The 21,349-nt window shown below is 38.7% G+C and overlaps 6 protein-coding genes and 2 long non-coding RNA genes across 10 annotated transcripts; 7 read left to right on the top strand and 1 right to left on the bottom strand.

Moving 5' to 3' along the window:
• The first annotated feature begins 4,520 nt into the window (after positions 1 to 4,520).
• LOC124349334 lies at positions 4,521 to 6,989 on the top strand. Its single transcript, XR_006920277.1, has 3 exons — positions 4,521 to 4,656; positions 4,737 to 4,807; positions 6,980 to 6,989. It is a non-coding gene; the product is annotated as an uncharacterized LOC124349334 (long non-coding RNA).
• A 230-nt stretch (positions 6,990 to 7,219) lies between these two features.
• On the top strand, positions 7,220 to 8,362 carry LOC124348787 (coagulation factor X-like). Its single transcript, XM_046799062.1, has 5 exons — positions 7,220 to 7,299; positions 7,399 to 7,546; positions 7,618 to 7,722; positions 7,816 to 7,966; positions 8,088 to 8,362. The coding sequence occupies exons 1-5, from the start codon at positions 7,220 to 7,222 to the stop codon at positions 8,360 to 8,362; spliced, it is 759 nt and encodes a 252-aa protein (XP_046655018.1).
• A 216-nt stretch (positions 8,363 to 8,578) lies between these two features.
• LOC124349335 lies at positions 8,579 to 9,283 on the top strand. Its single transcript, XR_006920278.1, has 2 exons — positions 8,579 to 8,701; positions 8,789 to 9,283. It is a non-coding gene; the product is annotated as an uncharacterized LOC124349335 (long non-coding RNA).
• A 343-nt stretch (positions 9,284 to 9,626) lies between these two features.
• On the top strand, positions 9,627 to 14,218 carry LOC124349333. Its single transcript, XM_046799814.1, has 6 exons — positions 9,627 to 9,698; positions 9,757 to 9,936; positions 10,018 to 10,118; positions 10,204 to 10,552; positions 10,629 to 10,766; positions 14,137 to 14,218. The coding sequence occupies exons 2-6, from the start codon at positions 9,778 to 9,780 to the stop codon at positions 14,143 to 14,145; spliced, it is 756 nt and encodes a 251-aa protein (XP_046655770.1). The 5' UTR covers positions 9,627 to 9,698; positions 9,757 to 9,777; the 3' UTR covers positions 14,146 to 14,218.
• On the bottom strand, positions 11,652 to 14,061 carry LOC124349325 (mRNA-capping enzyme-like). Of its 3 annotated transcripts, none has more exons than XM_046799801.1 (6): positions 13,379 to 14,061; positions 12,619 to 13,132; positions 12,382 to 12,558; positions 12,199 to 12,302; positions 11,935 to 12,128; positions 11,652 to 11,840 (listed from the first exon to the last, which is right to left on the bottom strand). In XM_046799801.1, exons 1-6 carry the CDS (start codon positions 13,507 to 13,509, stop codon positions 11,770 to 11,772), a joined length of 1,191 nt encoding a protein of 396 aa, XP_046655757.1. In that variant the 5' UTR covers positions 13,510 to 14,061; the 3' UTR covers positions 11,652 to 11,769. The 3 variants fall into 3 exon arrangements, with proteins under 3 accessions (XP_046655757.1, XP_046655756.1, XP_046655755.1); XM_046799800.1 differs by having other exon boundaries at positions 11,935 to 12,125; positions 12,619 to 13,129; positions 13,373 to 14,060; XM_046799799.1 differs by having other exon boundaries at positions 12,619 to 13,129; positions 13,373 to 14,057.
• On the top strand, positions 14,167 to 15,595 carry LOC124349328 (trypsin alpha-like). The gene is made up of 5 exons (XM_046799804.1): positions 14,167 to 14,296; positions 14,418 to 14,722; positions 14,818 to 14,928; positions 14,990 to 15,125; positions 15,204 to 15,595. Exons 1-5 carry the CDS (start codon positions 14,245 to 14,247, stop codon positions 15,539 to 15,541), a joined length of 942 nt encoding a protein of 313 aa, XP_046655760.1. The 5' UTR covers positions 14,167 to 14,244; the 3' UTR covers positions 15,542 to 15,595.
• Positions 15,596 to 15,623: 28 nt separating this feature from the next.
• LOC124349327 (transmembrane protease serine 9-like) lies at positions 15,624 to 18,325 on the top strand. Its single transcript, XM_046799802.1, has 7 exons — positions 15,624 to 15,764; positions 15,834 to 16,627; positions 16,707 to 16,866; positions 16,931 to 17,078; positions 17,163 to 17,273; positions 17,358 to 17,490; positions 17,561 to 18,325. The coding sequence occupies exons 2-7, from the start codon at positions 16,576 to 16,578 to the stop codon at positions 18,073 to 18,075; spliced, it is 1,119 nt and encodes a 372-aa protein (XP_046655758.1). The 5' UTR covers positions 15,624 to 15,764; positions 15,834 to 16,575; the 3' UTR covers positions 18,076 to 18,325.
• Positions 18,326 to 19,749: 1,424 nt separating this feature from the next.
• LOC124349330 (trypsin-1-like) lies at positions 19,750 to 21,288 on the top strand. Its single transcript, XM_046799812.1, has 6 exons — positions 19,750 to 19,843; positions 19,956 to 20,115; positions 20,214 to 20,361; positions 20,438 to 20,554; positions 20,665 to 20,803; positions 20,931 to 21,288. Exons 1-6 carry the CDS (start codon positions 19,756 to 19,758, stop codon positions 21,152 to 21,154), a joined length of 876 nt encoding a protein of 291 aa, XP_046655768.1. The 5' UTR covers positions 19,750 to 19,755; the 3' UTR covers positions 21,155 to 21,288.
• Positions 21,289 to 21,349: the final 61 nt, after the last annotated feature.

Here is a 21,349-nt window from a genome sequence, read left to right as displayed (position 1 = left end):
CGTGATACTGACCAAGAGATTTTGTCTAGTCCTTTTATCGTAATAACAAGAGAAGATGGGGCCGTAGTAACTTTTAAAAAGCAGACAATAGTATGGCTTTGTGAAAATGGAGTTAAAAAACAGAGTAACGATCGCCTCAAAAGAGTTACTCAGAGCTCAAATTTCTTACTTGCACAAAAATTGATTATAAATTTTCCGGAAAAAAGGAAAATTCGTATTGGGGATTGGTGTATGTTTAAGAGTGATGTAACTGGTAAAGGTAAAAAAAAGAAACAAAGAGTTTTGGTGGGACGTGTACTTTCTTTTATGTTGATGTCCGGGGGGAAAAATGAGATGAAGCAAATCATTTATAACTGGGACGGAGAGAAAAATGTGGGTGCTCAATGTGATTGGTATTGTTTTGATCATGTCAACCAGCAATTAACAGGAAGACTTATCGAGCAGCCAATGTTTGCGCACGGGTATCATTGCTGTAGTAATTATATATGTAGTTTGCCTCCCCCTGTGATAAATAATGAGTCCCAACTTTTGTTTTCTTCCGATATCAGTGTTATGGAAATGAAAAACTTAATAAAAGGATTCTGTCTTTAACTTGTTTATTACATAATTTAAAAAAATTTTGCAAAATATCTTAAAAATCCTGAAAAATCACGAAAATCTTTAAAAGTCGAAAAAATCTTAAGAAAATCTAAAAATCCCCCGAAAAATCCAAAAAATCGTAGAAAATCTGAAAAAATCAAAAAATCTGAAAAAATCTGAAAAATCTGAAAAAATCTGAAAAAATCCAAAAAATCTGAAAAATTGATTTTTGGATTTAAGATCCGTACACCTTCGGATCGAGTTGACAACCCCTCGTTAGCGGGATTGTTGTCCGTTAAAACCGTTAACGGTTTAGTAAATTTTGGGTTAGAATTATAGCCAGGAAAATTAAGTAATTCGAACACAAACATCAATCTTCTTTTCTCTTTCCGTTATTTGAGTGTTATAGTCGCTAATGGCAAAATTTTAAATTTAAAAGACAATTTTTCTCGAATTAATTAATAGGCTGTACTATTGAAAATGTTTTCAATTCGTACTCTTTACCGCTAGGCGCTTATAGCAAACAACGTAATCTGACATTCACCTATACGACTCACGATTACACTTTTTTATTTTAGTTCCATAACTTACACTCCTCAGATTATTGATGGGAAATATTGTAAGCAAGTATACGTAACACAAATTAACATTCCGGATTTTGATTATAAGCTCACTTGAACTCCTCCAAGGCGGCAACCAAACGCTCCCGCGTAATTGGATTTTTCAACACTTTCAATTTGTCTAAATATGCGCCACGTGCAAATATAAATAACTTTTAATTAGTTCACCGTTTCGGCGGATTTTTAAAAAAGTATATCCAACCAAAATCAACTCACTGAATATTGCATTCCTTCCGTTCGGATGGTGACGATCGTTACGCTGTCTCACGAAAATCCATTGGCGATCGGCAAATTTGCATTCTATGATCTGGCCGTCCAAATCCCGGATCTCTTTCGTCAGAGCGATGGTAGCAAAATAAGTTTCAGTCCTGTGCGGACCCACCGCGTGCAGTTCAGCTTTTTTCAAACTCCTAGTACATCCAGTGATTTAAAATGAACATAAAAGAAAACTTAAAATAATTAATTCAACGCAAATATAATTTTTTCGTTTTACTCTCCGGAGCGCCAATATTCAGGAAATTTCAAACGGAAAGTACACGTGTGGCTACTTGTTTCCGACTATTGAAACACGTCGTAGCAAGTGCCGCATTTATAACCCTGACGATTTGAAGAACAAATGGCAAAAAAATTTAAGAAATAAAAATTGGATAACGTTTAAAACGCCAAAAACTGACCTTGTCTATCGGAAAGAATACCAAACAGCGGAAGGAATATTTAAAAAGATCCTCGAATCCTTCGGACAAAAAATCCTCAGCCGAACGGGCGTCTCTACAATCGACAATATCCAAATTAAACGCTTCCTTATCGTCCAATTCCATTGGTTTATCCAATCGCTGCTTCATAATTTTCTGAAAAAAAAGAAAATAATAATTAACTTTAACGATGTAATAGCGACAAAATCCGTCGTCGGACAGCAGGATTCAAATAAGCCGGATGCCAATTTAGAAATCATCTCGATTTACCAAATTAAAATTTTCAATCTATACGACGCCGTCAATCAGGCCAACGACATTGCCCTCATTCAGGTAGGCTGTAACCTACAATTATTTATTTTTATCTCAGCTGTTTTCTGTTATTTAATAATTAATTTATTTTTTATTTTTTTAATTTGATACAGTTAACTAAAAATATTACGTTCAGCACTCCGAACGGAGTTTACTTCATTAATTACAACGAAGTTGACCAACAATCTTGAGGCTACCGTTACAGGCTGGGGAGCCAATCAGGTATAGTTAAATTAAATGCATACTCACTCAGAAATATCACAAATGGAATTTTTTTAATAGGACGGTGGATTTGAATACGTATTTAATTTAAAATTTTTTCTCAATCGGAGGGAACTACGATTGGATGGGGCGCCACTCAGGTATAATAGAGTCTCATTTTATTTGAAAAATAATGGTCATTTTAACGATTGATGCCAAATGATTGAATTACAAAAACAGGAAGGAGGATTCGAATCTACGAAACTTCACTACGCTTCCATGAGTATTTCCTATGCAAAGACTTGCGGTGATTACACCGAACAAGAATTCCAAACTGGAACTATGATCTGTGCAGACACCAGCGCTGCCACACGTAATAATTATTTTTTTAAGGAAAATCACATCAACTTTTAATCGATTATCAATTGATTGTTTTTTTTTGACAGCTGACGCCGGTGCTCCGTGTCAGTACGACGAAGGATCGCCGATGATTCAAACATTTTATGGTAAACCCGTTGCTGTGGGGATCATGTCCAAAATGCAAAAACCGAGGCTGCTCCGTCGACTTGCCCAGCGTTTACACCCGCCTGTCCGTTTACTACTCCTGGTTTTCGCAGGTGGCCGGCCAGCAACCGGTGGATAGCCTTACAACAACGTCGGCTGGACCCACTAATCCAAATACGGGCAGTACCAGTACGACGGCGGCCATTAGTACAACTTCGGGAGCGAGTACGACGACCGGAAAGAGTAGCACAACAACCGGAATGAGTAGTACGACGACTACGGAAGCTACAACTAGCTACAACAACGGAAGCCACTTCAACGACGACGGAAGCCAGTACGACGACGGGCCGGCCCACTTTAACTCCGACGCCAACGACTAGGGAGCCCATTACCTTGCCACCGGATTTTACTCTTCCGCCCACGACTACAAAGGCCCCCATTTTCCCCCGACCACCTCTTCAGATTAAAGCTCTTAATAAAGTTATTCAACCATTAGAAAAGTCAAATTAGATTAAAAACTAGAAAGTGGTGTTGAACGTATTAAAAAAAATTTCTAGAGTTATTGCATGCCCTCTACCAGTTTACCGTATAAATATTGGATTTTGTTGTATACGTTATTGATAAAAAAATTACTGGATTTTGATGTTATTGAGTTTCGGAATTGCATTGTTTTTTTTTATATTTCGTTCTTGCCGAAGCATTGTAACGCATTGTTTACGCTGCTTAAGAGATAGACAATTGCAACATGACGTGTGTGTAAAATGAATATACTGATAAAGGTATAAAATCTTTATCATACGCATAGATAATAAATCCTAACAAAACAAGCGTGCGAGATTTACTTTCGAGACTCTTGTTATCCATATAAACATGTTTTGAAACTAACAAATTACAGCAAGCGTGAGGTTATATTAGCTCAGGCGAGAGATATTTCTTTCGACTGAACCTTCAGGCTCAGATCCACAATGGTGATGGATCTGTATGAGCCAAAAATCCTTCGAGAAAGTCTCACAATAAGTTCTTTACGTAATAACATGTGATATATTTTGTAAGATATAAACTCAATCACCTCTCGATCATATCTCAACTATCAATTTAACTGCACAAAGTTCAGCGTAAAAAAAAAAAATGTTATTGGGAATAAGAAACCGAGGAGAGACGAATGTCATTTGTAAATTATACGCTGCTTACGCCCGATGGAATCATGGGAAGAATAAAGTTCATTTTAGTTCTACTTGCTGCAGCTCTGTGTCTGTTACAGGTAATTCTAGGTGTTAGCAAGGACGACATTAATTGATGGTCCACATACGGTATTGAAATAGTGATCGTCAGCTTTTACAAATGTAAATTGAAGTTTATTTTAATATAGGGCTCTACACTTAGAATCAATACGCATTGCCAGTGGAGGTTTGGCCTCAAAGGGACAATTCCTGTACGTTGTCTCGATCACAGAAAATGATGTTCATTTCTGCGGTGGATGATTCATTTACAGCTCACAGTGGGTCGTCACAGCAGCTTCCTGTCTTGAACGGTAAATGTTTTACTTAAAAAATAACTTTTCTTCCACTTTTTAAATATTAAGCGTGTTTTACGTTACCAGGAAATCAGTAAGCGCATTGAAAATCTATGTCGGACAGTGGAGCACCACAGTCCCGGATGTAAACGAGCAGATAGTTGGCGTCGATACCGTCACTACTTTCCCAGAATACAACAGTACGGACAAACTGAATGATATCGCTCTCATCAGAGTAAATCTCGAAAATGTTTACATGTTGGGGTTAATAGGCCTAATTTCGACTTTTCATCGATGGTTTTATTTTCAACTTAGTTAACTGCGGATATTCAATTTGCTGATAACGTCAATGTTGATTTCATCGTATACCAAGAAGCCGGCACGAAGTTTGGCCTATAGCTAGTCATGGGGTGGTGCGCAACTTTCGCAAGTTTCTCATATGTAAAAAAAAAATTTAATAACAAAACTATACATTTAATCAATTTCACGTTTTCTTATTGAGTTATATTTATTATTAACAATTTCGAACAGGAAGGGGGATTGGAATCCTTCAATTACGGAGCGGTTATATACCAATAGCGATGAATATTTCAACGTCATGTGGAGGTTAATTTCTTATCACGGAATTTAATTTAACGACCACGATATGCGCTGGGGGCACACCCACTGCAGCACCATGTAAACAAATGTTTAATGCTTTAGTTTTATTAAGGGGTTGGCATTAACAGCTCAATTTTAATAGCCCACCTTGCCTAAATTTGCTCAACAACTAAGCCTTTTTCTATGAGAAATACGGAGAAGCAGAATGCGGTAATCCCATATATATCCCTTGATGACACCAAAGAGGTAAAAGAAAAAGTAAAAGGCCCGAGTTTAGTTGCCAATCCCTTGTTTCTTTAATCAGCATAGGCTAATTTTATTGTATAACGAGCATGATAATATTGTATAGAATTTAATTAGAATACGTATATTATTATATTATAGAATTAACGTCTAAAATAGGTAGGCCTACATTAAAGAAACAAATTTCACCAACCAAAATTATAATTTCAAAAAAAAGTAGGCTTCTCTATTTCAGGTTTATCCAAAATGATTTTGTAGGCCACCAGCATAATAGCCTATTATTATTAGAACCGGTATAGAATTATAATTGAGTGTTTGTGAATTTCTTAAATGATTTAGTTATTCCTTAATAGGTTTCATTGTTTGAAAATTCTTTTCAGATCCAGGCGGTTCACCTTGTCAGTACGACGAAGGTTCCCCACTTGTTCATGATTTTGTTGATCCTGATACGACGACAAATCTGCGGAAATGGTATCCCTGAAGCAAAATCCGCATTTACACTCGCCTGTCCGCATTTTACTCTTGGTTGCTCGCCAGGGCAGGCCAACAGCCAGTCAGTTTTAAAGGCAATAGACAAAACGATCAAAATTGAAGCATCAAGATTAAAAACGCTGTCAAATTGGAACGTCGAAGAAAAAATTCATTCCGCTTCATGTATGCAGTTGGTATCCGACGCGGTTCGTCTGCTACCGCAAGCTATTAGCCTAATATTAAATTGCTACCGATACAAAAGCCGACAAAAGCTAAAATAAAAATAAATAAATAATAATGAATTCTAAATAAGTGGTAAATACGTGGACTCGTGGTCGTATTTTTTGACTCAAAAAGTTCTTTTGAAAATTAATCATTTACGCCGACATCATGTGCGCTGTTGGTTTAGAAGGATTGGCATAGACTGTGTTTTTTTTTAGTTTTGTATTAAAACATGTGAATAAATTTTAAAAAGAACAAAAAGAAATTGTTTGTGAAGATCCGAACAGAGACGAACGTATATGCGGAAAGTTGGATAAAATTAACGTGGAGATTACGTGACATACGAGTGAGACACACCCCGCACTCATCTCTTTCTAAGAAACAAGTAAGGGCAAATGTACTCAAACTTTCGGCCTTGCTTTGTAGTAAATTAATGGTTAAGGTTAAGTGTATCTTCTCTTTCGTAGAAACAAGCAAGGGCGGATGTACTCATACAACCGGCCTTGCTCAGTAATAAGTCAAGTCATAAGGGTTATTATCTTCATTATTCATAGAAGCAGCAAGGGCGAAATCACTCGATGATTCAACCTTGCTGTTCACCTACCATAAATAGGCGTGTAATGTCTCTTGTAGTATCTCTCTCTTACTTGACATCCTCAAGTGTGGACGTCCTAATACACTCGTGTTACACCTCAACCCCAGTGTAACGATATTCCGTAATATTCTGCACTTTTTGTAGTTTTTAAACGTTACACAGTCCTGTTAGTCAATCATCCAACATTGTTTCTCAGTGAAGTTTAAACTGTTTAAATTTGGAAACACCCTTATTAAAACCGGTAAATACAGAAAACCCAGCTTAACTGCCATCGATCCCTTGCTGCTATCAGGATCAAATCAAAAGTTTAGGATAAGCAACATTATTTAGGGATAAGAGTTCGACCAAACAGGACTATATTGTCATTTACGAATACGCTGTTTGCAATCAACAAGAACCAACATGAAATCGGTTATTCTTCTCGTAGCTGTCATTTGCTCTGTTACAGGTAGCCCATTCTACAGCACTTATTGAGCTGCATTAATATTTGTCCAGCATAGATTTACTTTTCCATAGCTCATCTTAAAAACATTTGCCCATTTTTTTATTTTTCATTGGTTGTTTTCTTGTCGTGAAGGCCTGCCAGCCCTGTATGATAACGAGCGCAACTCCAAAGATGGTTTGGCTGTAGCCGGACAATTCCCGTACGTGGTTTCCATCACTGAAAATGATCGCCATTTCTGTGGCGGATTCATTTACAGCGCCAGGTGGATCATCACAACAGCTTCCTGTGTTGCTGGGTAGGCAGTCTACATTTATAATAACACTAAATTAATAATAACACACCGATGATATTATGTTATTACCTGAACGAAATTTATGCATGGACAATCATTTATTATAAAGGAAAACCGCCAGCAAATTGAAAGTGGTCGTCGGTCAGGTGAGCGCCATCGCCGCCGATACCAACGAGCAAACGTTGGCTGTTTACACCATCACACCTGTGCCACAGTACAGCAGCACGAATCAGTCTGGTGACATCGCTCTCCTTAAGGTATAACAAAAATGCGCTTACTATGGTTTATAGAAATCGGTCGTAATCAAATTTCTAATAAATACTTACAGCTTACAGCCGACATTGATTTCGATTACGTCAATGTCGATTTCGTCGCATACAACGAATTAGACAACAATTTACCTGCGGTAGTCATGGGATGGGGCGCAACTTTCGTAAGTTAACTTTAAATAAGCGAAGCTGCTGAACCTGCTGATTTATATTTACTTTGAGAATGTTGAACCTATATGAGCTTTTAATGGATACAGGAAGGAGGATTAGAATCCGTTAATCTCCATTACGGAGAGGTTGCCCTTAATCTGATGACTTCGACCTCATCTTGCGGAATTTACAACACAACTGAGTTTAACTTCGCGACCATGATTTGCGCTTCGAACAATCCCGCCGCAACCACCCTAGGTGAGTTTCCACAATTTTGTTTTTAGTTGCATCAAACTATATGCGAACCAATGAATCACCTTTATTAAAAGATTGATTGTCACATTCGTAATATTCTCTGTGGTCTACCTATTATGTATAGCTCCTCCTCCTACTGCAACTTCAAGTCCTGTTGGATCTCCCTGCCACTACGACGAGGGCTCCCCGTTGGTTCAAGTCAAGGACAACGTTCCGACCGTTGTTGGCATCTTGTCCAAGACTGATGGTTGCTCGGCGGAGTCTTATGGTGTTTACACCCGCGTCTCCATCTTCTACTCGTGGCTGCTCAACACGGCCGGTCCGCAGCCAATCCGGCCAACAACGCCAGCCCCAACAACGACAACGACAGCAGAGGGTATGAGGATGAGGCGTAAATAAGGCTAGTAATCTGCACTAGCCGTGAAGGAGAAATCATTCTCTTCATGCCTAATTCAACATCAATATCTACAATGACATGTGCAATAATTGCAAAACCGTTGACAATATTTTTCGTGGCCCAATAAATGCGAATAAATGAAATAGACCGCTGATTCCTATTGACTACTTTTATTTGAATTGGTTTAAGCTTCAGACACCTTCTACTCTCTATTCTTAGATATTCTTGTCGAAAACTGTGCTATCTGTCGTAATCACATTATGGACCTCTGCATTGAATGTCAAGCCAATCAGGATTCTGCTACGCGTGAACAATGCACAGTTGCCTGGGGTGCCTGCAACGTATGTGAATATTGATTTTTATTTCTTTTAGTTCTATAAGGATAAAAAGCATGTTCAAAAAATTCTTTTGATTTACAAATATTTCAGCATGCCTACCACTTCCACTGTATTTCTCGCTGGCTGACTACTCGTCATGCATGCCCACTGGATAATACCAAATGGGAATTCCTAAAATATGGACGTTAAGTGCCCTGTCCTTTGTTTTTTTGTGGAATTCTATTTTATCAGCGCGTTTCATATTTAAAAACTTCAGTTGTTGTTGTTTTTAACTCTTTCGGAATCTTAAAACTCGAAATTTGCTGAATTTTCGTGACTCAAAATTTAAAAAATAAATGTGCCCTGCCCTTCAACTATTTTGAAACTACAAATTAATCGACGTAATATTGTAAGAATCGTGAAATTAGATTGAATATTTTTCGAAAAGAATGGTGCAGGAATGCTTTCGAACTTTGTTGTCTTAGATTTCGCATGAAAGATATTTTTCTAGTTAAAGTCGGTGCGCGAGTTCATTTCTTATTCTTAATCTGTTTCTTCCCTTTCGGCTGTTGGAGAGGAAAAACCTCGTTTTTTGCCCCACCGCCCAAGAAATAGAGTAAATAGAGAAATTGTAGATAGAGAAATAGAGGAAATTCATAAGCTTTAACAATCATAATAACTCGATTTGCTATTAATTAATGAAGTAATGTTGGAATTGCATCTATTGTCCCACCTCCACCCACAATCAACCCACATCCGTGTTATCTTTCCACGGGATCTTAATAACTCTAGCCATAAAATTTATATCATGTGTCAGAGAATTACAGGGATTTACAGTTCACAACTAGCTTAGGGAAAAACTTGTGACATTGTATGAATGGTAACTGTGGAAACCCGATTGTGCGCATCGGCCTGTGCGCAAGGTTAACTAGCGGGAGCGAAAAATAGTCCACCGAGCAACATTTTCATTCGCTGTCCGGACACGACCCATACGGTATTAGATTTCAACTTTGTAGTGAAAGTATACGAGTAAGAACGTGTTGTGGTTACCTTAATTAATTATTCTGTTTCCATTCTAGTTCCCCAAAGAAAAACACCAAATGCGGCCTGTCAATAGTTCCGCAGGTAGATATCGTCAAAGAAATAACAACGAATCGGCGGATAATAATGGAAATAAGAATCTGAAAATCAACGAGGGGCTACTTCGCTTGTTTTCCGTCTTCAACATCCTGCTCTACAACGTTTGCATTGGCTTAGAGGTAACTGACGAAAATTAAAAAAATCTGATTTCAAGTGAGTAAAGTGACAGATAATAATTTACCATATATTACGTAATGCAGGTGGTTTATCCGTACCTCGGCCAAGGCATCTGGGGTTCGAGCATTCACATGGTTTCAGGATTGTTGGGATTCGGTGCATCCTATCGCCCGACGCGCACAAGGTAACCTGATGAAATCAACCTTCAAACTATCCGAGGCATAATACTATGTAATGGCAAAAGATAATTTGATTTGACAATATTTCAGGTTGTCATTTGTTATGGCATTTTCTTGTCTGTCCATCTTGTTCGGCTTCATAGTCAGTGGTTTGTCTTGGGCCGGCTACACATATTGTGACCCGTACTATTCATACGAAAATCACAAAGACGGGGTATACATTGTGGGAGATTGCCCCAGGCCGGCCTCTCAATTGGCTCTGATGATTGTCAACATTGTCGCCATCGTCATCAGCAGTTTCGTTGTGGCATTAGTTTCGAATCCGCTTTGCTGTGCCAATCAGTCGGCAACGCAAAATCTTCATTCTTCCACCATCCGCATTTCTACGATCGACATGCCAGCAGATACACCGGATCTTTCAACCGGAACTAGAACAGTGGTAATGAGGACCAGAATCGTAAAATTAGTACAATTAACGGCAAATATGAGTAAAATTTTGAATTTCATTTCAACAGATTTCGTCCACGGGCATCCACCTCTTTTCCTCGCACCGACCGAAAATGGAAATATTATCCCGATTGGCTTTATTTTCTCGACGCCAGGAAGAAGAAGAAAGACCTCCTCGCTATTCGATTGCTGTGGCAGAATCTGATGTAAGTGGACCACAAAACTAGATTTTTATTTTCAGTGTCTTTAAATGTCATTGCCGTGTATAATAAATAATCTAATTCCCCCGTGATAATAAAATCGTTTAGCCAACCGCAATACTCCAGTATACGCGTGTAACGAGAATGCTAATTGGCAATAAAGCTAATCTCCGAGTCAGGAAAGCTGATAAAATGTTATGGGAGTTGGAGCGATCTAGTGAGTTTTGGCAACTTGGTATTTTTAGTTGTAAAATGTTTTGATTGATGCGCCGCTTTTACTGTCTCCATGGCGACGGACCCGCACTTTATCACCTCGTATCTTTGCTGTCTAGTACTAGAGATTGTTCAACATTTTTATTTTGGTTGCGCCAAGGGATGAAAGCCGCACCGTCCGGATGATTAATGCTGAAGACGGACCAATGTGTCACCCTCCAGACGAGATTTTAATAATATTGTGACGCCGGACTAATCAAAGCCACCTTTACTAAGTCAAATGTAGTTTTCTAATGTCCTGTTTTTTAGTTATTTTAATTGAACTAGCGTAGCTTGACGAGTTCGTCACCTATGGTGGAGTATTCGTTTTTTTTTTATCTCATTATCTGTTTAACGTTTTTGGTGTCTGTTTAACCGTTAAAGGTTTAGTAATATTTGGGTTAGAATTATAGCCAGGAAAAAAAGTAATTCTAGCGCAAACATCAATCTTCTTTTTTCTTTCTGTTATTTGATTGTTATAGTAGCTAATGGAAAAATTTTAAAGTTAAAAGACAATTGTTCTCGAATTAATTAATAGGCTGTACTATTGAAAATGGTTTCAATTCGTACTCTTTACCGCTAGGCGCTTATAGCCAACAACGTAATCTGAGATGTCTTATTCTAACATTCACTTGCGACTCACGATTACATTTTTTTATTTTAATTCCATAACTTACACTCATCACAATATTCATAGGAAATGGTGTAAGCAAGTATACGTAACACAAATTAATATTCCGGATTTTGATTATGAAAATTACTTGAACTCTTCCAAGGCCGCAACCAAACGCTGTCGAGTTATTGGGCTCTTCAACACTTTCAATTTGTCTAAATAACGCCACATGCAAATTTAAATAACTTTTAATTAGTTCGCCGTTTCGGCGGATTTTTTAAAAAGTATATCCAACCAAAATCAACTCACTGAATATCGCATTCCTTCCGTTCGGATGATGGCGATCGTTGCGCTGCCTCACAAAAATCCATTGGCGATCTGCGAATCGACACTCGATTATCCGGCCGTCCAAATTCCGGAGCTCTTTCGTCAGCTCGATGGTAGCGAAATAAATTTCACTCCTGTGCGCACCCACCGCATGCAGTTCAGCTCTTTTCAAACTGCTGAATCCAGTGATAAAAAAAAACATAAAATTAATTAATCAAATGCAAATAATAATTATTCTTTTTTTACTCTCCGGAGCGCCAATATTCGGGAAATTTCAAACGGAAAGTACAAGTGTGGCTACTTTTTTCTGACCACTGAAACACGTCGTAGCAAGTGCCGCATTTATAGCCCTGGCGATTCGAAGATCAAAATGGCAAAAAAATTTAAGAAATAAAAAGTGGATAAAGTTTAAAACGTCCAAAAACTGACCTTCTCTCTCGGAAAGAAGACCAAACAGCGGAAGGAATATTTGAAAAGATCCTCGAATCCTTCGGACAAAAAATCCTCAGCCGAACGGGCGTCTCTGCAGTCGACAATATCCAAATTAAAAGGTTCCTTATCGTCCAATTCCATTGGTTTATCCAATCGCTGCTTCATTATCTCCTCCTTTGGAAAAAAATAATTAATTTTAACGACGTAATAGCGACACAATTTTTATTTATTTACCTGGATGACATTAATTCTGGCGCGAATATTTAAATCTACCAAGTCCACCCCGTTACATCTGAAGGCATCGTGAATTAGAAAAGTTAACTTTCCGTTATCAGTACATTTTTCTTGGGTGATTATTCCGTCGAGGACGGTGTCGGTGACTGGGCGACCGTCGGACGAGATTATTTGAAAGGAGCGATCGTCATCCAACCGGAAGATGTGCTGGCTCATGTTCTCCAAGTAAATCTGACCGGCCAAGTCGACGTAGAGAAGGTAGCGCGTGCCGTTGGCTCTGGGCACGACGTCGTACGATTCCGAAGCGAGAAAATGTATGTTCTCATTGGACAATGTGACCGGCCACAGAGCCGGGAAAAAGTCAGTCGGTCCCTTGGCGAATTCTCCCAAACGGACGTGCAATTGACGGACCAAATCGAAATCCGTCACCAAACGGACGCCTTCCACTTGCTCGTTTTCGTGGAATTTGGCCTCCGGGTCGATTCGTACGAATTCCCCCGAAAATCCCGAACTATTACCAGAATCAAAATTCATAAGGTGTGTGTGAATGTTGTCTTAATAGCTATTAACATTACTGCTAACTCTGTAATCATCTGAATTGTATCTGAATAAAATTTTGATACGTAATAATTTAGCTCGTTATAACATCAGACGACAAATAAGTTAAAGATAGGACTACGCTAATTTGAATCGTTCAAATTCTTAAAAAGATTCACCCATTTTCTTTAAATTGAATTATTGTGATAATACTTACCTAATAATAGGCTGTTGCTGGTCATTCTTTTTTCCATCTTCTCTAACTGCTGGACGACGCCAATTACTTTCATCCGATCTAGATTTGTTGTTGCCAACCGGCTTACGAGCTTTATTGAAGCGTCCACCTCGATCCATGTCTGAAATCGAATTGTTCTTCGTTTCTCCCTTCTCCCTCCCATTCGTCACCAGCAGTTCAAGTCGCCATCTTCGCAAATGAAACGTTTATTAATCTGAAACCCTCCGGCAGGGTCGTATGGCAGGCTACAACGTCATCTATAGCCGAAGTCGTGTTGCAACACGCACAAAGACGTGCTGACTAATTGGTCGAACGATCAATTTACACAAGTTCGACAATTCAATGTGTTAAAAAAAAACGATATTAGTTTGTTCTGTGCTGGCCATGCACAAAAACCGAATCCAGTGGAAATTTCTCTTAACTATTTGTTCCTTTTTGACCCCAAATTTTAAGTATAATAGTGAGAAATGCGCAATTCGGAGACCATAAAATGTGAGTCTGATATTTTACCCATCCCATGTTAAACCTTTATCGCAACGAGATATTCTATCAGGAGCGGTTGGAAAGTGTTACATTACATTGTTGTTTTTGGGGGCCACAATTCAATTGCACCATTCGTTGGCATACACATACTGCCTATATCAGAGTTATCCAAATCATGATGTCACAATGTCCGTTACGTCAATCGTGAACCGTGAACTCATCTTGTTTGTTTCCCCTTGTTATCTTAAAAAAAAATTAATTAGTGGCTTTAGAGACGCACGTAACAAGAGACGATAAATAGCGGAAGTTTAACGTCAAAGTGCACCAGTCACTCTCACATCTGACAAGTCACATTACACACCCGGAGCAATATGATGCAGAAAACTACTGCCGTACTTCTCGCCATCTTTTACTGCGTCGCAGGTAATAATAAAAAGACTCTAATTCATTTCTTTATAGTCCCAAAAATAATTTGCATTCAATAATTAATTTAATTTAATCAAATTTAATTTTTAAAAATTTAATTTCGTTCGAATCAAAAAAGGAGCGCCGACTTACGATGAGCGCATAGTAGGTGGTGACATCGCTTCGGCCGGCCAGTTTTCGTACGTCGTTTCTTTGACGGAAAACAACCGCCACTTTTGCAGCGGGTTCATCTACAGCGAGAGGTGGGTCGTCACGACGGCCTCCTGCGTCTCCGGTAAAATTCCCAGCGCCCTGAGGGCCGTCGTCGGACAGCAAGATTTAACCAAGCCGGATGCCAATGAAGAAATCATCTCGATTTACCAGATTAAAATTTTCAATCTATACGACGCCGTCAATCAGGCCAACGACATTGCCCTCATTCAGGTATAGGCTGTAACCTACAATTATTTCATTTTATCTCAGCTGTTTCTGTTATCTAATTATAATTATTTTTTAAAATCTTTTTTAATTTGATACAGTTGACTAAAAATATTACGTTCAGCACTCCGAACGGAGTTTATTTCATTAATTACAACGAAGTTGACCCCAACTATCCTGAGGCTACCGTTATGGGCTGGGGAGCCAATCAGGTCTAATTAAATTAAATGCATACTCACTCAGAAATATCACAAATGGTGTTTTTAAAAATAGGATGGTGGATTTGAATCGACGAGACTTCACTACGCCGCAATGGATATCCAAACGGGAACGTCTTGCGGCGATTACGCCACCGGCTCTGAATTCCAGCTGGCCACCATGCTATGCGCACAGAGCAGTGCCACAAGCGGTAAATCATTTTTGAGACAATTGATTATGCTCAAATTGTTAGATAACTCATTTTTGTGCCTTTGGATCGACCAATCAGCCGTTGGTGGAGCTCCGTGCCAATACGACGAGGGCTCACCGTTGGTACAAATCGTCCAGGGCAAATCGACGGCCGTGGGGATCATGTCCAAAAACAAAGGCTGCTCCGTCGACCTGCCCAGCGTTTACACCCGTCTGTCGGTGTACTACTCGTGGTTCCTGCAGACGGCTGGCCAGCAATCGGTGGATGAAACCACCGTCCCTACTGAACCCCAAACAGAGGCCCCCATTACGACCGAGGAGGTGATTATTACGACTGAGGCGGTTGAGATCACGACTGAACTCGTGACTGAAGAAGTTATTGTTCCAACAGAAGAAGCAATTGCTCCTTTTATTTAAATTATTTGCGCTGTATATGCAGTTATGCACAATAGAAAATCTAATTAAATCGGATTAGAGTATTTATTTTATGCGATAATAATTCAAAAGTTACATTTAAGTCAAGGAAGGTTCTCTATAGGCATAGTCTATTTACAAGATGCACTAGGTCATGGTGAATATTGTTGAATGTATTTGAGTGAACGTCCAGCAGGTAAATATTATCGATATCAACGATTGCAAGGTAAATAATGCTATACATGTTAGTGACGTAACACAACAAAGATCTTATGGTATATCTTTTTGTCGACAGAGATGCAATCACTTGGTTCGAACGGAGATTATGTTTTCATGGTTGAAGGATAAGACGATCACGTACACACTTTCTGACAGGCCCGGTGCAATAAGTCTATACGCATGTTAGACCTGTGAATCTGTGATGCAACGGTTACGTAAAACTCGAAACATTTCAGACAATTTGTCAGTCGATTAATGGACCAAATCGACTATCGAAATTGTCACGTGGTAAATTAATTCAAATGAAGAAATTCACCGTTTGTTATTAAAACGTAGAATTTTAATGATGATTCGGAAATCCAAATTTATAAAGGGTTGCGGTAGCGACACAATAAAGATATAGCAAACATTATAGAAAGATTCTTCAATATTGGACTCCAACTATCTGACATTCTTATTCCAATATTTACAAACACATTTATTGACTTGTAGATTCAGGTTCTGATGCTGTGAACCCGTGACAAGGAAACTGGATTTTTAAACGGTTAACTGATCATTATCAGACTGTTGCTTATTTGTTTATTAACGGGGCAAAAATCCTATAAGCTGCAACACAATTGTGTAGCTCTGAACGAACTTGTGGAGTTGGGACTTCGAGACGCTCAAATACATCAATCACGGCCTATCAGCTTACTAAATGACGTCCCACGAGCTAATAATGATTGTTATATTTATAGACGGGAGACAAAAAGCCAAACTATTTGAGGCTCAGGCAACAACTAAATACGCCTCATAGTGTAGTTCGTGAGAGCACAATCATGAGTAATTATTACGTTCTCCTCCTTGCTGTCTTTATTTGCTCTGCCACGGGTATGGCTATATTTTATATGAAAATTTTTTATTTAATTACATCATTGAAATTATCAAATAAAATTGCGTTTGATTCAAGGCTTTCCAGCGAATAATAATGGGCGAATCACTGGCGGAGGGCTGGCCTCACCTGGACAATTCCCTTACGTCGTTTCCGTCACGGAGGATGGCCGTCATTTTTGCGGAGGATTTATTTACAGCCAGGGATGGATCGTAACAACAGCCTCGTGCGTCTCAGGGTAAAATTAAACAATAAATAACTTAGGAAATAAATATAAAATTGTACGTCGTTTTATTAATTAGGAAATCTGCGAGTAAACTGAAAGTGGTCGTTGGCCAGCAGGAACTCACCGTGGTCGATCCTTACGAGGAAACCATTTCCCTCTACCAGATTCACGTCATCGATCGGTACAACAGCACCACTCAGATGAACGACGTCGCCCTTCTTCAGGTAAAAATCCAATTTGCAAATAATCTATAGTTTCCATTTGTTCGTTTAAATTATTACTATTTCTTGTAACATTTTATTACACAGCTGATGCAGAACATTAGTTTCAGTACCCCTGATCAAGTTTACTTTATCAATTACGACGAGATGGATGCAACTCAACCGGAGGGAACTACGATCGGATGGGGTGCCACTCAGGTATTTAGTTAGAGTCTCATTTCATTTGAGAAATATTATAGTCATTTTAACGATTGATGCCAAATGATTTGATTGCAAAAACAGGAAGGGGGATTCGAATCTACGAAACTTCGCTACGCTTCCATGAGTATTTCCAATGCAAAGACTTGCGGTGATTACACCGAACAAGAATTCCAGACTGGAATTATGTTCTGCGCAGACAATAGCGCTGCCACCCGTAATTTTTTTAAGGAAAATCTTTTCAATTTTTTAATCGATTATCAATTGATTGTTTTTTATTTTGACAGCTGACGCCGGTGCTCCGTGTCAGTACGACGAAGGATCGCCGATGATTCAAACATTTTATGGTAAACCCGTTGCCGTGGGGATCATGTCGAAAAACAGGGGCTGCTCCGTCGACTTGCCCAGCGTTTACACCCGTCTGTCCGTTTACTACGCCTGGTTTTTGCAGGTGGCCGGCCAGCAACCGGTGGATAGCCTCACAACAACCTCGGCTGGACCCACTGACCCTAATACGGGCAGTACCAGTACGACAGCGGCCATCAGCACAACTTCGGGAGCGAGTACGACAACCGGAATGAGTAGCACGACGACCGGAATGAGTAGCACGACGACCGGAATGAGTAGTACGACGACGGAAGCCAGTACGACGACGGGCCGGCCTACTTTGACTCCGACACCAACGACTAGGGAGCCCATTACCTTGCCACCAGATTTTACTCTTCCGCCCACGACGACAAAGGCCCCCATTTTCACCAGACCGCCCCTTCAGATAAGAAAAGCCCTGAAGAAGTCAAACTAGATTTTAAGAAACAAAAAATTGGTATTACGTAACATTTTCTAGACTTATTGCTCGCTGCCAGCTTATAAATATTGGATTAAGTGTCTTTTGAAATATGTTGTTTATTGTAAACCCGGGTTATGATGCTATTCAGTTCTGAAATTGTGTCATTTTTACGTTGTAGAGATACTTTCAGAAATATTATACTGCATGATTTAGACCGCTTATAAGAGATTGTAGTTATCAACAAATGACATATGTGTAAACAAATTACTTATATAAATTTCCTTATCATTCACATTGATAACAAATCCAACCTAACAAGCGTGTAAGATTTTCGATCTTTGGTTAGAGAGCAAAAAAAAAAAAAAAATTCTCCATCACGACAACCTTTCAACCGCATGCAACACATAATATCTCAGTCAATTTTTTTAAAAAATATATTCCTGATCTTTTGTGTAGAGAATATGCAAACTCGATCGTCCAGGCTTTCGGGTTTATCTGCCCAAAATTTTTTTTAATTGCGCTGCAAGTTATGACATCCGAATTTAGCTCTTGGTTATTGGACACGGCAGGCGAACAGCGCAGTCCGCTCTCAGGGTATCCGATAAAAATATTTTGGAGTTTTTAATACACGTTAATTAATAAGGGAATGCCGTCCGTGGTCCATTACATAATGACAAATGTTTAAAATCTTCTATGATATTTATTGCGGTCTTCACTTAAATAATCTGTGGGAAACAAAACTCTATATTATCTTAACTATATTATAACCTAGACTTGTCAGTGACTGCATTGTATTACCTACAGTTAGGGTGGGCGTTTACCGCAAAGCAACCACGTATACAGTATAATTATAAACGAATATCAATAACGGTATAAATATCCTTATCATTCAAAAGTATAATCAATCCAAACAAATATTAAGCGATCCATCAAATGACAAAAATAATTTCATGTAACAAGATCCCACATTTTACGTATTAACACACTTGGAGTTAATGGTTCAAAAATCAATATTCGTTTTGATTGTTTCGACAGTTTTGGGTATAGGGCCTTCTGGCTTCGTCCCGCTGATTAAAACAAAGGGAGAGGAGACGCAAAAAAAAATTTTGAACATTCGGAACGTATCTCGTCCTTCTCCCAAATGCGTAGTGAATGTGAGATAACTATATAGACAGGCGCTGGATAACTCAAGAAGAATAATAAACATATGCTGCCCATCATGTCCCCGTATCTAATTAGTAGAAGAATATATAGTAGCTTATACTCAGTTTGTTTTATTATTTTTTTAAAAATTCCACATGAAGAAAAATTGCTCAATTGAACTGTATGGAACTCTATCTTATACCTAGCATATTTAATTGTTTCGCCCAATACACACGATCCGAAAATAGATCTGCGTGTGGAGCAAAAATTCGGAAAATCCAGATGAAGGTTGACAGTTTGAGTTTTACTTTGCTTTTTAACACGATGGCTGGTAACTTTAATGAGCCGGCCTACAGTGCCCAGATCACCGTAGTTAGCGGTAGTTAGTAAGACTGGTTAGCGTTTTAATCAAAAAGTAAATTTTAATGAATTATTTTAAAGAATTTCTGAGGATAAGTGGCATTGCTCGTTATCTGAACCATCAGATTTTGCTGTTCAAAGTCCAGCGTAAACGATATTATTTAGGAATGAGAGACCCACCAAGCCGGACGAATGTCATTTACAAATATGATGTTTGTTATCGATGGAAGCATGAAGCTCATTTTCGTTGTGCTCAGTGCAGCTATTTGCTCGGCTACAGGTAAGGTATAACCACAGCAAAGAAAAATGGAAGAATTTTAAACTATTACAATTAAAAGGGGCAAAGTTATATGAGTGGCGTAAAATAAGTGTTAAATGAGTTTGTTTTTAAGGTCTTTCCGCCTCGTTGAGTGGCCGGATCACTGGAGGTGGCACAGCTTCACCAGGACAATTTCCGTACGTGGTTTCAATCACTGAAAATGATCGTCATATCTGTGGCGGATTCATTTACAGCTCACGCTGGATCGTCACGGCTGCTAGTTGCGTCGACGGGTATTTTAATTTATATTAGTTCCGATAGATTTTCCACACCATATCCCAGCACATTTTTGCAAATTTCTAAAATTATTCTCTCGTTATTCAATGTCTAGGAAATCGTATACTAAATTGAATGTCGTTGCCGGTCAAGTGAGTTTAATAAATCCAGATATCAATGAGCAGAAAATGGCCGTCTACACCATTACGATTTTTCCAGAGTATAACAGCACGAATAAGCTGAATGACGTCGCTCTCCTTTGGGTAAACATATGCCCATCAAAACAGAATAAGTGAAATTATTTCTTCTCATCGTCCATAAATCTTATTTATTAAACAGCTTACCGCAGATATTTTGTTTGACAATGACAATGTTGATTTCATTCCCTATGGTACAGAACTTCAGGATTTAGCTAAGCCAAGAAACGGAATATTTATGGGATGGGGAGCGAGTTTTGTATGTATAAACCTCAACATTTAATCAAATGAAACTTAAACATTGTTCACTCAGAAAAGGAGCGCTTATTATACGGAAAATGAGTAACAGTAATTCAAATCTAAAAACAGGATGGTGGTGCCGAAAGTGTTAACCTTCGCTACGCCACAGCTGTTGACTATCCAATGACGGCGGAAGCGATTTGTGGAGACTATTCCAATACGGAATTTAATTATTTGACCATGATGTGCACTGGTGTGTTTCTCGAAGGTAATTAAAAAGGAAAAACTAAAAAAAACCTACCGTAGCATTTTAAACAATTAGTTTAAAAAATTTTAATTTGCTTTCATCCTTGTTCATTCCTAACATAACTTGATTATTTTCTCTCATTGTGCAGAACCTAGTGGATCCCCTTGTCAATACGACGAAGGATCTCCGCTAGTTCAAGAGATTCCTGATGATCCCAATGATTTGTCACTACCGACAACCACAACCGCTGTCGGCATTTTCTCCAAGACGGAGAGCTGTGCTATTTCGTCTGGTAAAAGTGTTTTCACCCGATTGTCGGTGTATTACGATTGGTTCAAAAACACGGCAGGTCTTCAGCCGACACGACCTTAAAGTATCAACGTGCATTTATTATATAACCGCGACACACAGGGAAAAACAAAGAGCCAAGACACATGACAAAGTAGCCATGCAGAATAATACTATGTACTTGAATATAAATACACAAATAAACGATTGATTATTATGGACTCGCGACAATAAAGGAAGTGGAATTTAAAATTAACAAAAATGTTAGTAATTAAAATC

The sequence above is a fragment of the Daphnia pulicaria genome, chromosome 7 (assembly GCF_021234035.1).
Source record: "Daphnia pulicaria isolate SC F1-1A chromosome 7, SC_F0-13Bv2, whole genome shotgun sequence".
Classification (NCBI taxonomy): domain Eukaryota; kingdom Metazoa; phylum Arthropoda; class Branchiopoda; order Diplostraca; family Daphniidae; genus Daphnia; species Daphnia pulicaria.
This window is presented reverse-complemented; position numbering and strand designations above follow the sequence as displayed.